The following is a 12,547-nucleotide window of genomic DNA, read 5'->3' as shown; positions in this document are numbered from 1 at the left end:
TCTGCTGAGGAATCATTAATTGCTTAAAATCTTAAGTTTGGAAAACACTATTGCTTTAAAACTAGAGTCCTCTTACTCCTCAGTATGATCCATTAAAAAGCTTTTAATGGTTTCCTTTGCTCAATTTAAATGAACCCAAACTCTAACTCTGTACCGGAAGGAGAAGGAACACTGAAAGCAAACCTATTACCTCTATTTACAGTTTCTCACCAGAGGCCCACGGGCAGAGGCACTGCTTTCTCTAAACAGGAAGCCACCACGCAGCCAGCGAGTCTGGATTCCGCTTCCAGGGCTGCCCTCTGTACACACTCGAGAATTTTTTCCAGCTGACTTCACCATTAATAACTATTTATCAAATCTGCCCGTATTGACTAGGTGAAATCCCTCCCCACAGATCACCCAGGACTTTGTCTTCTCTCGTCTTCCTTCAAAACAGAAAGAAAAAAACAAAACTTTCAACTTAAACTTCCCAGGGGAAAAAAATGCAAGAACTATGAAAAGACGTACAGAGAACATTTACTTTTAGTGTACAGTCCCATGGACCTGACCGTCACAACAAACAGCTGGCTATTTTCACAGTCAGCTCCCCAGTGCCTCTGTAGTGCTCTTAAACCATCTCTCAAAATCAGGGCACAAACAGGTCTCCTCTCCAGTATGTAATTTTTATAATTGCATCAAATACACAGTGAGTATCTTTCAGGAATTTCACCAAAACCAAAGAGAAGTTCTAAGATGAAACTGCAGCAGATCAGGGAAAACAGGTAAAACTGCGCGGTCACAGGACTAGCCGGCAAGCTGTCCTTAGTCTGGGGCACCTGAACAACCCCACAAGTCCACGGCCAAGGGCTAGGAGGGCCACGGCGTGCAGCAGAGCTGCTCCTATCTCCCCTCCAGGGGTCTAAGCTGTAACTCGCGCTCTAACTGCTCTGCAGTCAGGGTGCCCTGGATGGCTTCGCAGCCCGGGTTGAACACAGAGTAGGCGCTTTTCTCTCCCTCCTTCTTCTCCCCGGGACCTCGTGTCCCGACATACATCCAGTAGAACAAGGACAGGACAAAATAAGCCAGGCCAAATTCCAGTTCCACAAACAGTCCCAGCAGGATCAACCAGAGAAGAATCTTCAAGAAGGTGATGCTGGTCAGGAAGGACTGGTCCCGCGGCAACGGTGGGGGAACGGCTGTCCTCCGTGGGGGCTGTGACGTGCTGCTCCCAGGCTGAGCGGCTTCCTAGGACACAAACAAGCAAAGGTAAACATAAAGGGTAATGAGGCTGAGAGGATGAAAACCAACCTGGAGAGGCAGCTCTCATTGTCCCCGGAAGGCTTCTGGCTCATTGATTTCTATTTCCTTGCCCTGCTCTCTAAAACAATCATCTCCCAAGAGCTTTTGTGCCCTGCTCCGACCGGCCCCAAACCGGTCAGCACTTAGTGAGATGACCCGATGAAAACCCTATAGCACTCAGATGGGTTCCCTTCGTGGGAGGCACTTCCTCAGAGGAGCCTGCTGCTAACAAGAGCTAATGTGTGCCCCACACAGAAGCCCCCAGTCATTGGTAATGCAATAGCCACGCGTATGCTTCACACAGAATCGATATGGTAGTTGATTTGATTAGATGAGCTAAAATTTTGAGTGACATGATTCTAAAATGACTACACCAGAAACAGGAAAGAAAACCCCCTCTACATATTAAAAAATAAAAATTGCTGTTACAGCTACAACCTTTCCATCCTATACATCCCCAGGCCAAGGCACTGCCTCCTAAGTAGACTCTGGCCTCCTATCTCTTCCCTCCCCACGCCATCCTGTGTACATACAGTTGCTAAATGAATCTCCTAAAACACCCATCAACCTCCTGTTCACAAGCCTTCAACAAATTTTTATTGCCTAGAGGTTAAAATTTAAACTCTTTGGGCTGCAATCCAAGGCCTTCCATTTATTCAACAGATAGAAATGCCAATACACAGGCCGCTGTGCTGGTGCTAACGGGAGACACGGGGATTTAGGCCATTTTAGAGAGCTGGGTCTCTCCGGAAGTATTTTTTCCAAACCTCTTTGGGTTTGACCTAGAATAAAAGATACATTTTATACTGTGACCCAGCATGCATGTATATGTATATGAATATGTATATGTATATGTATATGTATATGCATGTGTGTATGTGTATATGTATATGTAATAGAAAAAAGTTTCACAAATATCTTCACATCATATGAAGCTGTTATTTTCTATTCTATTTTTTATTTTATTTTAACAGAGGACTAGATTTCTCTAAATTGATGTCACCACTTACTGAAGGGTCATGACTTACCATTTGAAAAATAGTCTAAAAAATTTCCTGCACAGCACAATCTGCAACTGTACAAATGAACCCTCTACTCCAGTTCCACTGGTCTCACTGCTGAGGCCATTGCCCGTCTGGCCTGGAATCGCCTCTGGTCCTCTCCATGCCCTCGGCTTCTTGCCTTCCTTCCAGGCAGGCATGACTGGTGCGCTGTGCATGCCTCGACCTTCTCCACCACCTAGAAGGTGCCCTCAGCCTTCCGAGCACCGGCTGGCTCTTTCTCACTGAGCACCAAACTGTTCAGCTAGTGTCTTATTTATTTATTTATTTATTTTAGTAAGTTAAACTCCAAACAAAACAGACACAGACACAGACACAGATACAGAGAACAGACTGACAGCTGTCAGGGGCTGGTGGAAAAGGTGAAGGGAATAAGCAAAGAAAAAACCTCATGGACACAGGCAGCAGTATGGTGATTTCCCTGAGGGAAAGGGCGGTGGGGGCGGGGGGGGGGCAGGAGAGGGTAAAGGGGGGTAACTGGTGATAGAAGGAGACTGGACTTGGGGTGGTGAACAAACAATACAATAATACACAGATGACTATTAAAAAGAAATTGTCTCAAAAAATAATAAACCCGAGGTAAAATAATACTGAAGTATCTTTTTTTTTATCCTTACCTGAGGATATGATTATTGATTTTAGAGAGAGGGGAAAAGAGAGAAAGAGATAGAGATAGAGATAGAGATAGAGATAGAGATAGAGATAGAGAGAGAGAGAAAGCGAGAGAAACATCGATGTGAGAGAGAAACATCAATTGGTTGCTTCCCATACTCGCCGTGACCGGGGATCAAACCTGTAACCTTTTGGGTGTAGGGGATGACGCTCCAACTAACTGAGCCACCTGGCCAGGGCTGAAGTGTCTCTTAATATAGGTCACCTGTATCCCTAGATTGTCACCATGAAGATACAGACTGCCATATATTATCCTTGGTTGTCTCCAGGGCCAAACAGCACCCACACATAGGTTCTCAATCCACAGAAGAACTTTTAGTTCATTTCTTCAGTTATATCTCCTCTTCTTCACTTCATTTCATTTTTCTAGGATGTTCTTTTTTTTTTCTTCACTTCATTTTAAAAGGGATCACAACTATATTTGGTCTCAATAAAATATGCAGATCACCCTGGCCAGGTGGCTCAGTTGGTTGGAGCATCATCCTGTACACTGAAAGGTCACTGGTTCAATTCCCAGTTAGGGCACATACCTGAGTTGTGGGTTCGGTCCTGGTTGGGGCACGTGCAAGAGGTAGCCAAAAGAAGTTTCTCTCTCACATTTCTCTTTCTTCCTCCCCTCCCCACCCCTCCCCTCCCCTCCCCTCCCCTCCCCTCCCCTCCTTTTCTCTCTCTCTCTCTCTCTCTCTCTCTCTCTCTCTCTCTCTCTCTCCTCCTTCCTTTCTCTCTAAAAATCAATAAAAACATGTCCTCAGGTGAGGATTGAAAAAAAATACAGATCATCTGATTTATATTGCTTCAGAAATTCTATTTTGTTAGAACCTTCTTTTTTTAGCATCAATACTGTAATTACCTTTTCAGTAAAGGCCCTTAACATATCATCAGCAAACACCCCACCCCAACAGACATTTATTAAATAGAAAAAGGTCCCTTTCTGATTTGACAGTGTACACAATAGGGAAATCCCTCAGGTCTTAGTGGGAACTAATATAATCAATTTATATTTAAGACTCCTCTGGCTGCCAGGTAGAGAATGGGCTGCGAGGGTAGACGTAGGGAAATTGTTAGTAGCAGGAGGCCCAGTAAGAGAGGACCAGGCAGAGATTAAGGTGGTGACCCAGATGCCAGAGAGAAATGATGGACTGATGGATACAGAATACATTTTGAATGTGTATGACTTGAAATTCATAGCAAACTGAATTTTACTATTGAGGGAGTATAAAAATAATGCTTGCACCATCATTTATTTATTGAGTGCCTTCAAAATGCCTAATCTCCTGTAGTCCAGGCAGGCACTGGTATTCCCAATTTACTGGTAAGGGATCACTGAGACCGTAAGTAACTCCCCTCAAGTCACACACCAGGTGATAGGCAGAGATGAGGCTGGTCTAGGATCTGAGAATGGTCTCCCTCCAAAACCCGTGTTACTTCCTTAGGAGCCTTTGTGGGGGATGGTAAAGGGGAGGGAAAGAGCTAGAAGAAGGTGGGGAAGATTAAACGAACTGGCAAAGGGACAAAGAAAGGAGAGGAGGGGTATGGGACGTCCCCAGCCTCGCTTGGCCTTTGTTCCAGTTCCAGGGCACCTTCTGTTGTGTGGCAGTGGGAGGGTTTGTGGTCTCACAGCACATGTAGGCCCAGTTTAGGGAAGATGCTTCCATTCCCCAATACCAAGATGCTTCCCACCTCCGGGCCTCTGCACTTGTACTAGTATTTCCCTCTGAGACGAATGCCTGTCCCCTCCCGTCACCTGGCTGGCTCCCTCTGCTCCTATACACCTCAGCAAAAACGTCACATGTGGCCTGGCCTTGTCCCCAGGTTTCTGCACGAGTGGCTCCTTCTTATGAAATGCCACCTCCTGGTGAGGTCCTGCCTGCCTACCCAATTTAAAGCAGCACTCTGCACCCCTCACCCCAGTTCACTAGCACAGTGTCTGCTCCTCATTCCCCTTTCATAGCATTCACCATTCTCTTCTTTCATTGTCTCCTCTCCAAAAGCTGGTTCTGTGAGAGCAGCGTTTTGTGTGTTGCTTTCACAGTGTCCCCCCAGATTGAGGGCAGTAGCTGGAACACAGTGGGCACATGACAGGATTTTGCTGAGTGGTGGTGAGGGAAAGGAAGACACAAAAAGGTGACTCCTGGATTTGAGAGGCTGATGCAAAGACTGTGCTTAGCCAGGTGACTCCAAAGGAAAAGCACATCTGAGCAGTGGGCCAACCTGAGCCAAGGGTTGGAGGTGAGGAGTTGCAAGCCAGGTGTGGGCAGTAGGCCCTGGGACTAGATAGTGCCCGGTGGCTGGTGGGAGATATGCCTGGGAGAGAGGCAGAGGGTTTCTACAGGATTAAAAGAAGTTACAAGCATTTTTGTCCTATTGTGGCAGAAGCTTGTCACAGAAAGGAAGAAATTTGAGAGTGGGGGAAGGAGGATGTGCTCGCTTCCTTATCAATGACTACTGAAAATTACAAATAGAAGGCTTAAGATATCTGACATGCCACTGTGTGCCACCAAAATTATTAGGCAGAGATGGATTATAAATTAGAAAAAAAATGTAATGAGAATTGTCACACCAGAGCAACCCCAGGAATGATAAGTGAGTGCATGAAAATGAGCTTAGGACAGAAACAGCTTGATTAATAAGAACCAACTGCAGGTCCAGCACTTCCTCTCATCCTGCGGTCAGGCCACCAGCTTTTGGGTTTTTAACAGCAGAAGCTTTCTCCAAGTTCAGATTCTCTGGGTCCAACTCAGTGACCTCGGATTCCTCTGATAATGAGACATACGGTCAGAAACTCAATGTGTGGATTAGACATCGTTTTTTAACTGCAGGGAGAAAAAAGGGTAGGGGAAGTGGATGCTAAAATCTTAAGTAATTGCGCTCAGGGGGTTCTAATTGACAATAAAGTTACCCTGAGACAAACTGCACGCAAGAAAATGGATTGTTTGAACCCTACAGCACCTTTTCTGGGAGTCAGTTAGAACCCTGCCTGTCATGGAGAACATATCAAACTTAAGTAACAATTCATGATTTTTTTAAAAAAAATTCCTAAAACCAGATGTTGTGGCCCTAGCTGGTTTGGCTCAGTGGATAGAGCATCAGCCTGCAGACTGAAGGGTCCCGGGTTCAATTCCAGTGAGGAGCATGTACCTCGGTTGCAGGTTCCTCCCTGGCTCAGGCCTTGGTTGAGGCTCAAGCAGGAGGCAACCAATCAATGTGTTTCTCTCACATCGATATTTCTCTCTTTCCTTCTCTCTAAAAATCAATGGGAAAATATCCTGGGGTGAGGATTGAAAGAAAGCCCAAACAGATGTTGTGCAATAATAAATGAACTTAATATAACAAAAAATTAAGGGAGTAAGGTACACTTCTGCTCCAGAACATTTTAAATTGCAAAAGGAATTTTTGGCTCTCATTACACATCTGAGGTACAAAGGCCATGCCACAGATGGTCTCAAAGCACTGATTTTTCCCTTGCTGTTTTGTCCTGTATTCCCCCTTAGATACTCCAATCTCATGTGCAACTCACCTGGCCACTTTATTCATGAGTGAAAACTAGAGAAAGATACAGGGATGTGAATTAAGTTCATCTGCAGAATAAGAGCTATCAAAAGGATTAAAAGGCTAGAATGCTATCATACTGAATACTGTTTTCACCTTCAACATTCAGTATTGAACGTTTTGCTAGTCTAGTTCAATGGCAGCGCACAAGGGCATGCCACCTCTGGCAGTTACAGCCACCACACTTTTGCAAGTTTTGTATTCAAACGTGGGTTACTGGCTGCATGTGATTCAGGTGTAAAGTCAAATGAAGCCTTAATTGCTGCCACTTTTTAATCAGCATCTAATTAGACCTTTCACCCTCCATTAGCGGAGGGCTGTGGCTCAACACGGTTGTGGAGAGGTTTCTGAGAGCCACAGGGTGTCACAACGATAACTCAACTCCTTGTTAATAACTCAAGGGCAGAGGAGCTTTCTTCCAGGACCCCAGACCAGAGGCTTCCAACGACTTTCAACAGACTTTCAACGGGGAGGACGAGAGGTGGCGGCAAGAATTTTTTCAATGCAATACCTGACTACTTAGGGGCACTGACCTCTTTCCCCTTAGATTGTAAAATTTTAAAAATGACGCCAAAACCGGTTTGGCTCAGTGGATAGAGCGTCGGCCTGTGGACTGAAAGGTGCCGGGTTCGATTCCAGTCAAGGGCATGTACCTGGGTTGCGGGCACATCCCCAGTAGGAGATGTGCAGGAGGCAGCTGATCGATGTTTCTCTCTCATGTTTCTGGCTCTCTATCTCTCTCCCTTCCTCTCTGTAAAAAATCAATAAAATATATATTTTTTAAAAACATGGCCCTGACAGGTTTGGCTCAGTGGATAGAGCGTCGGCCTGCAGACTTAAGGGTCCCAGGTGCGATTCCGGTCAAGGGCATGTACCTTGGTTGCAGGCACATTCCCAGTGGGGAGTGTGCAGGAGGCAGCTGATCGATGTTTCTCTCTCATCGATGTTTCTAACTCTCCCTTCCTCTCTGTAAAAAAAATCAATAAAATATATTTTTTTTAAAAAATGACAACAGCCAACACAACAACAGCCTATCTGTTGTGAATGAGTCAAAATTACACCTTTGTTTTGGTCAGATCAGCAAAAACATGTTTTTTGGTGTACCACAGAAGTTTAGTAATTGTGTGCCATGAGGTGAAAAAGAATGAAAATCGCTGTCCTAGACCTTCGCTTCCCACCTGGAATCAGGAGCTGCAGGAAAGAAGTTGTCAAATCCACTTATCACTGGGGTGACAGAGACCAAGGCCCGCCCCCTCCAGCCAAGGCCCCGGCGAAACCAGAGGAGGCGTGGCCTGTGGACCAGGGCGTGTGGGCGGGGCCGCTCCTCCACCCCGAGTCTGCTCCTCACGGGGGCGGGGCCTGAAAGCCACCACGTGGTGGAAGGGGCGGAGCCTCAGCCGGAGTTTCCAGAGGAGCCACGACAGCGGCCCCGAAGCCAGGTCCCCGGCGAGGCCTCCCTTCTCTCACCTGAGCGAGGCCGGGCTGGGCCGGGGCACTCGCGGGCCTCGGTCTCCACACCAGGAACCGTCTTAGCCAGCCTGGGGCAGACTTTGGAGTGGCAGTTGCTTCCGCCTTCTCTCCCGAGGTTTGTGCGCTCTGCCTGCAAGTGCTGGGTTCGGCCGCCAGCCCGGCCCGTTTCCGGGCCTCTCGGAACTCGGCTAACCGCTGTTCCATGGCGCGCGCCTCGCTTCCTGGGAGCCCGCCGGGAACCGGCGCTCGCGCAGCCCGGCGCCGGGCCGCAGTGCGCCTGCGTAGCGCGGCTGGGTGCTGAGCGTGCGCACTGGGCGCTGGGCTCCAGCGTGCGCCGGCTTTGTGACGTTCCGTGGGCTGTCTGTGCAGATGCCCCTCCAAACGCACGTAGATGCATGCGGTGTCCACCTCCTCGGGCACATGGTGAAGAATCTAAAGCGTAGGACTGCTCCATCCTTCCTCTCTCTAGCCCCAGGCTCCTGCGGCGGGGTGGCGGGGGGGGCTCTCTTGTGCTCCATCTCACCTCGGGATCTGCTCCCCAACAGGCGAAGCTTGCTGTAGCAGGGGCCAGGTTGAAAAAGGTGGTTCTAATCGACAATAAATTACAAATTTACTATCACATTCCAAATGCACCACAAGGTGTCTTACATGATCTTTGTCCTACAAAGTAATTTAAATTCCTTCCCCCACTCTCAAATTTCTTCCTTTGTGTGACAAGCTTCTGCCACAATAGGACAAAAATGCTTGTAAGATTTAAAACTTATTGGGGTGCAGCTTAAAATGAAATACACAAATCTGTAAGTGTATAAATCAATACGTTTGTAATTACGTAAATAGAACGTTTCCGGCGCTCTGAGGGCCCCCTGTGCCCTCTCCCAGTCACTCCTCACCTTCCAGAAGTTCACAATTCAGGTCAGGGACTGCTAGGTGTACTTTTAAAGCTCTAAGCATCTAGTTAAGTGCCACTCACATAATTGAGACACATATTTCTTGGATCTTGCTGAGTTTGAGTCAAGCAATGAAAACTAGAATGGGGTCTTTTGTTCATTCAACAAATATCAAGAGCTTGCTATGTGCCAGGTATTGTACCTGGCGCTGGAGATGCTGGAGTGAACAAAATCAATGTATTTTCTCCATGCTTACATTCTAAGTGGAAAGACAGACAACCAAATGCATAACTGCCTATTTACATTCACTGCAATGTCAGTGCTGATTAGTGCTCTGAAGAAGAGTAAAGTCAGGAACAGGAATGGCGGCGCTGTTTGGAGCCAATGACCCGAAACGACTTCGTTGAGGAGTTGCTGTTGGAGCAGAGCTCTGAATGAAATGAGTGACACCTTCAGGTATCTGGAGAATAGTGTCTTAGAGAAAACAGCAAGTGCAAAGATCCTGGGACCTCAAGTAGTGTGCTTGACCTGCTCCCAAAACATCAGGGAAGCCAAGAGAACTGGAGGAGAGGGGAGGTGGGAAAGAATGATGGAAAATAAAGATGCACAGGTATCGAGGGCCTGATCATGTAAGACACCTTGTGGTGCATTTGGAATGTGATAGTAAATGACTAGAGGATTCTGAGCAGGAGATGACATAATATGACTTTTTTAAAGAATTGATTTCCGATAGAGGAAAGGAGAGAAAGAGACACATTGATATGGGAGAGAAACATCAATTGGCTGCCTCCCGCATGCACCCTGACCGGGGATAGAACATGCCCTGACAGGGATTTGAACCCGCCACTTTTTGGTGTGTGGGACGATACTCCAACCAACTGAGCCACACTAGCCAGGGCTGACATTTTTAAAGACTTGCACTGGCTGCTGGAGGTGGAGCCATGGAATAGTGCAAATGTAGGAGGGAAAATACAGTAATATAAGAGAGACTGTGACTCTTGGGGCTAGAGGGGTAGTGATAGAAGTGGTGAGAATTGCCAAATTCTGAATATATTTTGAAGATTTGAACCAGCATAATGTGCAGATGGATTGAATGTGGAGTGTGAGGAAAATGAATCAAGAATGATGGATTTTTAGAAAAAAGCGGTGGGGGGGGGGCGAGGAGGGATGACAGATTTTTGCCACACGCCCATCCCACACACACCCTAAGCAACCAAATGATTGATGCTGGGACCCCCTCCTGAAATGGGGGAAGATCAAGAAGAGAGGATTATGGAATAAAGATAGATAGTTTTATTTTGGACATGCCAGAAGTTTGAGATGCCTATTGGACATCCAATGCATGCAGTTGGATAGTAAAAACTAAAATTCAGGGAAAAGTCAGGACAGGAGATACATATTGGGAGTCATTAGCATATATATGGATATATATGTTATTTAAAGCTGTGAGACTAGATGAAATAACTAGAGAGTGAGTGTGGATAGCAGAGAAGATATTTTACGACTGAGCCCTGAATAATTAGAGATAGTTTGTAAGACAGGAAAGAGTGTGGTCATTATACTATGATGACCTCTCATTGAGCAATCACAGAGAAAATTTCTTGCCCATCTTGGTGTCAGGAGTAGGTCTGCTTCGCGCGCTCTCTCTCTTTCTCTTTGTTTTTTAAAGTTTATACATTTATTCTAGAAATCCCCTTTCAGTGTCTTGGGCCCAGATCTGTTGGTACAAAAAGAAAAGTTTATCAGGTAAAGTGGGTAGGTGGACCCCCAACTCCAGGAAGTCACAGACAGGTATCACAACTTGTGTAGATTTGTTTAAATAGTGATGGAGCCCTAGGTGGTTTGGCTCAGTGGATAGAGCATCGGCCTGCGGACCAAAGGGTCCTGGGTTCGATTCTGGTTGCAGGCTCCTCCCCAGCCTGGGCGCTGGTCGGGGTTTGTGCAGGAGGCAGCCAATCGATGTGTTTCTCTCACATGAGTGTTTCTCTCTGTCTTTTCCTCTCTCTTCTGCTCTCCCTAAAAATCAATGAAAAAATATCCTCAGGTGAGGATTAAAAAATAAAATAAAGTGTGATGGAAGGAAAGCCAAGGAAGATGAGCCAGGCATCACCTAGGATTTTACTGGCATCCTCCAGGTGCCAGGTTCCACCCCGGCAGCATCCCAGGACACAGCACGTGCAATGGCTCTGTCGTTCAGCCCTCCTGTGGGGCATCCAGACTGAGGATAGTCAGGGCAGAGACTGCTGCCAAAGGCTGGGCCATCTTACCCTGCAGATAGAAGAAGTGGGCACAGAGAGGCAGTATATCTGCTTCTCTTGAAGGATTAGAGTCTCTCATTGATTGTGTTTCCCACTGGATAATCACACTGAGACCTTGGAGCTGTATTTATGGTCTCCTTCTAGTAGGCATTAGACTTAAGGCATACGATTTGTGGCCTGTTGCAATCAGGGTCCCTGACAGGAAACATGGCATCTTTAAAAGGGTTACCTAAAGAGAATTTCATGAAGAAGTTAAGTTACAAACGTATGGAAGGATTAAGGAAGCCAGCAAGGGATGGTTCACAGGAAGTGTTACCAGCCTCTAGGCCTTACGCAGAAAGAGGACAATCATCATCAGAACCCGGAAAGACCTGTAGCTATAGGAGAAACTGGAGACAAGAGAGCCCTTAAAGGAACAGAGGGCAGGAGGAGAAGGGTGGGGGGAGAATCTAGAAGAGCAAATGGGGAATATCCAGCCAAATGCAATTGTCATCCCAGCTCCCATCTTGCTCTGGTAAACTTTATTTCCCCTTTGCTTCGTTTTCTGATTTATTGTAAATTTATTTTTTTCTCAATGCTTTGTAAACCTCTTTAAATTCTTTTTGGAAGAGGTTGAAAGAATGGGAAAAAGTAGAGATGATCATGAAAAAACAACTCCTACTGAACTAACTTCATTTCCTTTTTGGATAAGGTTATGAGACTAGTAAATAAGCAGGGTCTCAAAGTGTACTTATAATGTGTAAATTTAATTTTTATTATGAAGTATTTTGTACATAACAAATTATGTGTATACATGTATATCATATTTGTAAGTTGTAAGTACTAAAATATCTATATGCCGGTGATATTCAGTCTTTGGCCTCAATTTTTCACTCTTCCTTACATCCATGCCATAAGGAAACCAGCAAGGGATGGTATATAAGGACAGAGTATATTTCCCCATTCCTTGACTTTTTTTTTTTTTTTTTTTGTTAACCCTCACCTGAGGATATTTTTTACATTGATTTTTTGTGGGTTTTTTTGTTTTGTTTTGTTTTTTAGAAAGTGAAAGGGGGGGCGGGGAGGAGAGAGAAAAACAGCAATGTGAGAGAGACACATTGATTGTTTCCCCCATGCGCCACGACCCGGGCTGGGGATTCAGCCTGCAACCAAGGTACGTGCCCTTGACCAGGCTCAAACCTGAGACCCTTTAGTCTGCAGGCTGATGCTTTAACCACTGAGCCACACTGGGTAGGACCCTATTTGAACTGCACCTTTCAGGTTGCTTTGGCCAATGGGATGATGGCCGATGTTATGCAAGCAGGGGCATGAAGTGTGTTTGTCCTGTTGGGGGCACCCTCTGAATACTTAGCACTGCCATGAGATGAACTTG

At 46.1% G+C, this 12,547-nt stretch overlaps 1 protein-coding gene and 1 long non-coding RNA gene across 2 annotated transcripts in view; one reads left to right on the top strand and one right to left on the bottom strand.

Moving 5' to 3' along the window:
- Window positions 1–500: 500 nt before the first annotated feature.
- SAYSD1 (SAYSVFN motif domain containing 1) lies at window positions 501–8,511 on the bottom strand. The gene is made up of 2 exons (XM_059701793.1): window positions 8,028–8,511; window positions 501–1,224 (listed from the first exon to the last, which is right to left on the bottom strand). Exons 1-2 carry the CDS (start codon window positions 8,232–8,234, stop codon window positions 880–882), a joined length of 552 nt encoding a protein of 183 aa, XP_059557776.1. The 5' UTR covers window positions 8,235–8,511; the 3' UTR covers window positions 501–879.
- The window catches only part of LOC132237365 (uncharacterized), a 32,210-nt gene continuing 27,669 nt past the window's right edge, over window positions 8,007–12,547 (top strand). Inside the window, exon 1 of the long non-coding RNA XR_009453516.1 lies at window positions 8,007–8,145. This is a non-coding gene — a long non-coding RNA (uncharacterized LOC132237365). The remainder of the gene's footprint in view (window positions 8,146–12,547) is intronic.

This window comes from Myotis daubentonii, chromosome 6 (genome assembly GCF_963259705.1).
Source record: "Myotis daubentonii chromosome 6, mMyoDau2.1, whole genome shotgun sequence".
Lineage (NCBI taxonomy): Eukaryota > Metazoa > Chordata > Mammalia > Chiroptera > Vespertilionidae > Myotis > Myotis daubentonii.
This window is presented reverse-complemented; position numbering and strand designations above follow the sequence as displayed.